This window comes from Stegastes partitus, unplaced genomic scaffold (assembly GCF_000690725.1).
Source record: "Stegastes partitus isolate 25-593 unplaced genomic scaffold, Stegastes_partitus-1.0.2 Scaffold969, whole genome shotgun sequence".
Taxonomy (NCBI): Eukaryota; Metazoa; Chordata; class Actinopteri; family Pomacentridae; genus Stegastes; species Stegastes partitus.
In genome coordinates this window covers 98993-101006 of record NW_007578700.1, presented here as the reverse complement: position 1 = coordinate 101006, position 2014 = coordinate 98993, and the positions used below count along the sequence as shown (strand labels likewise).

Sequence of the window (2014 nt, the reverse complement as noted above, 5' to 3'; positions counted from 1 at the left end):
TTATGCGTAACCAGTTTTTAAAATTTTACATCTTCAGCGGGAGCCAGTGAGTTTGGGGCTGACGGAGCAGGAGGTATGTATATTTAGAGCTGGTTGGTTTTGATCTTTTTTTGGGGGGGTTTTTTATTGAGAAAAGTATAGAATAACCCCAGCCGTGTCCTTTAACTGCGCCAACTCTGTGGACTGCGTGTTTTTGCGAAGCGCTTCTTCGCTATACCTTTTTTTTTTTTTTTTTTCTCAAAGTCTACGAAACCTGCGCCGTCCCAAAATAGTCCTCCGATCCCCTGAGAGTTGTCTCGGTTACCTGACAGACCAGCAATACCTGTTAGAGGCGCTGCACAGTCACTGTCAAAGTCACAAGCAGAGAGGAGCTGGCTGCGTTCCAGTCCAGGGTAGGCTGGGTGGTACTACAGCAGCAGCACAAGCAAGAAAGTCCCACAGATCGGAGGAAGAGGGAGGGAGAGGCAGAGTGTATTTGAGTGGGTCAGCAGGATAAACATAGCACAAGTGCTGGAGACATCAGGGTTGAAACAGATAGACAGAGACGCAGAACTGCTCACCTGCCATGCATATTTTACAGTCCCACTGCGTCATCAGGTCAGCGCTGTAAGTCTGTTTGTGTCATCTTTTTTGGCTCGTGCTGTTTGTTTCTTGTGTTTGTCTTTGGGCTTGTGCAGCACGTGTGAGCGGCTTTTCACAGGGGGTGGGTGGTGGTGGTGGTGGGGGGGGATTCGTTCGGTCTGTTTAACGCCAGCCGGAGCCCCTGTACCGTGTGCGCTGCAGAGAAAGTACAGTGTGTGCATGTTTGTGTGGGGTTAGCTCGGGTTGCTGAGGCACACTGTGCGGGACTTTGCATACTTAGAGGTATGTTGCAATCTGTATCCCGTCAGAGTGTGAGAGAGCTGGGGGATAGAAAAGTACTCTGTGGTATGCCTGTGCTGCACACAGCGTCGTGCCTCGACCTGCAAAAAAAAACTCACATTCCATCAAAAAAATATTCAATTATGCATGATGTTTTTTAGCCATGAACACAAATGCTCATATGTGCTTAGCGGCAGCACGTTCACCGGCTCAAGTCTTCCTGCATTTGTTTTTTTTTTTTCTTTTGCATATCTGTCATATCAGACAAGAAGTTAATTGCAAGTAGAGATGAAGTAATCTGTAGTTAATATAACCAGATTTGGAAGTTTTCCCACTTTGTAGATACAGTAAATTTTTTTTGTTATGTTTTTATTTTGTTGGTTTTTGTGTTGCTGTTCTTTTAAGCTCACTTCTAAGGCTCCGCCAGGAGTGCTAAGCTTCTTTTTTTTTTTTCTTAGCTGCAAGGGTGCTAATATTTTCATGAGTGCTATTTTGGGATTGATCAGATCTTAATAAGAGCTGGAGCTCGTTCAGAGAGCCCGAGATTTGCATTATCATTTCATAACTGTTTCATCGCTGTGCCAGTTTCTCTGGCTGTTGTGCCGTCATGTAGCGAGTGTGTGCTTGTAAACAGAAGGCTGCAGCGCTCACATGAGGGAAAACAAAGGTCAGCATGTGGCAGGTTGATTATTACCTGTTGTTAGGAGGCTCGGCATGGGAGATAAAACAATAGTGATAATCATCAGTGATCGACACTTTGATAGTTTAATTTAAAGGCTTCAGATGCAAACCACAATGAAAGCAAATTACAAAAATGGTTGAGTGAACAAACTTCAAGCATGCCCCATCCTCGGTTCATAAACATCTTGTCACCTAAAACCATGGTGTGCTACTTACCGTAACTGGATTCCATGCAAGTGTGTCATTGTGACTGTAAGTGTTACCCTTGTAGGTTGGGCTTTGTGATTTAAAAATGCTTTAATGTCAACCTACGCAATGTACTTCTGCGCCAAGAGTTGACAGACTTGACATCAGGGTGTGGAAGTACTCAACATTGAGGTGATGATGGACTTGATGTCGAGGTGCTGATAGGCTTGATGTTGCGGTGCTGACGGACTTGACTTTGGGGTGTGGAAGGACTCAACATTGGGGT

General features: G+C 44.9%; 1 protein-coding gene across 1 annotated transcript in view; it reads left to right on the top strand.

The window, feature by feature from the left end:
* Window positions 1-484: 484 nt before the first annotated feature.
* The window catches only part of LOC103366719 (thyroid hormone receptor alpha), a 46497-nt gene continuing 44967 nt past the window's right edge, over window positions 485-2014 (top strand). Inside the window, exon 1 of the mRNA XM_008294524.1 lies at window positions 485-597. Coding sequence (XP_008292746.1) covers window positions 566-597 — 32 coding nt within the window. The 5' untranslated portion in view covers window positions 485-565. The remainder of the gene's footprint in view (window positions 598-2014) is intronic.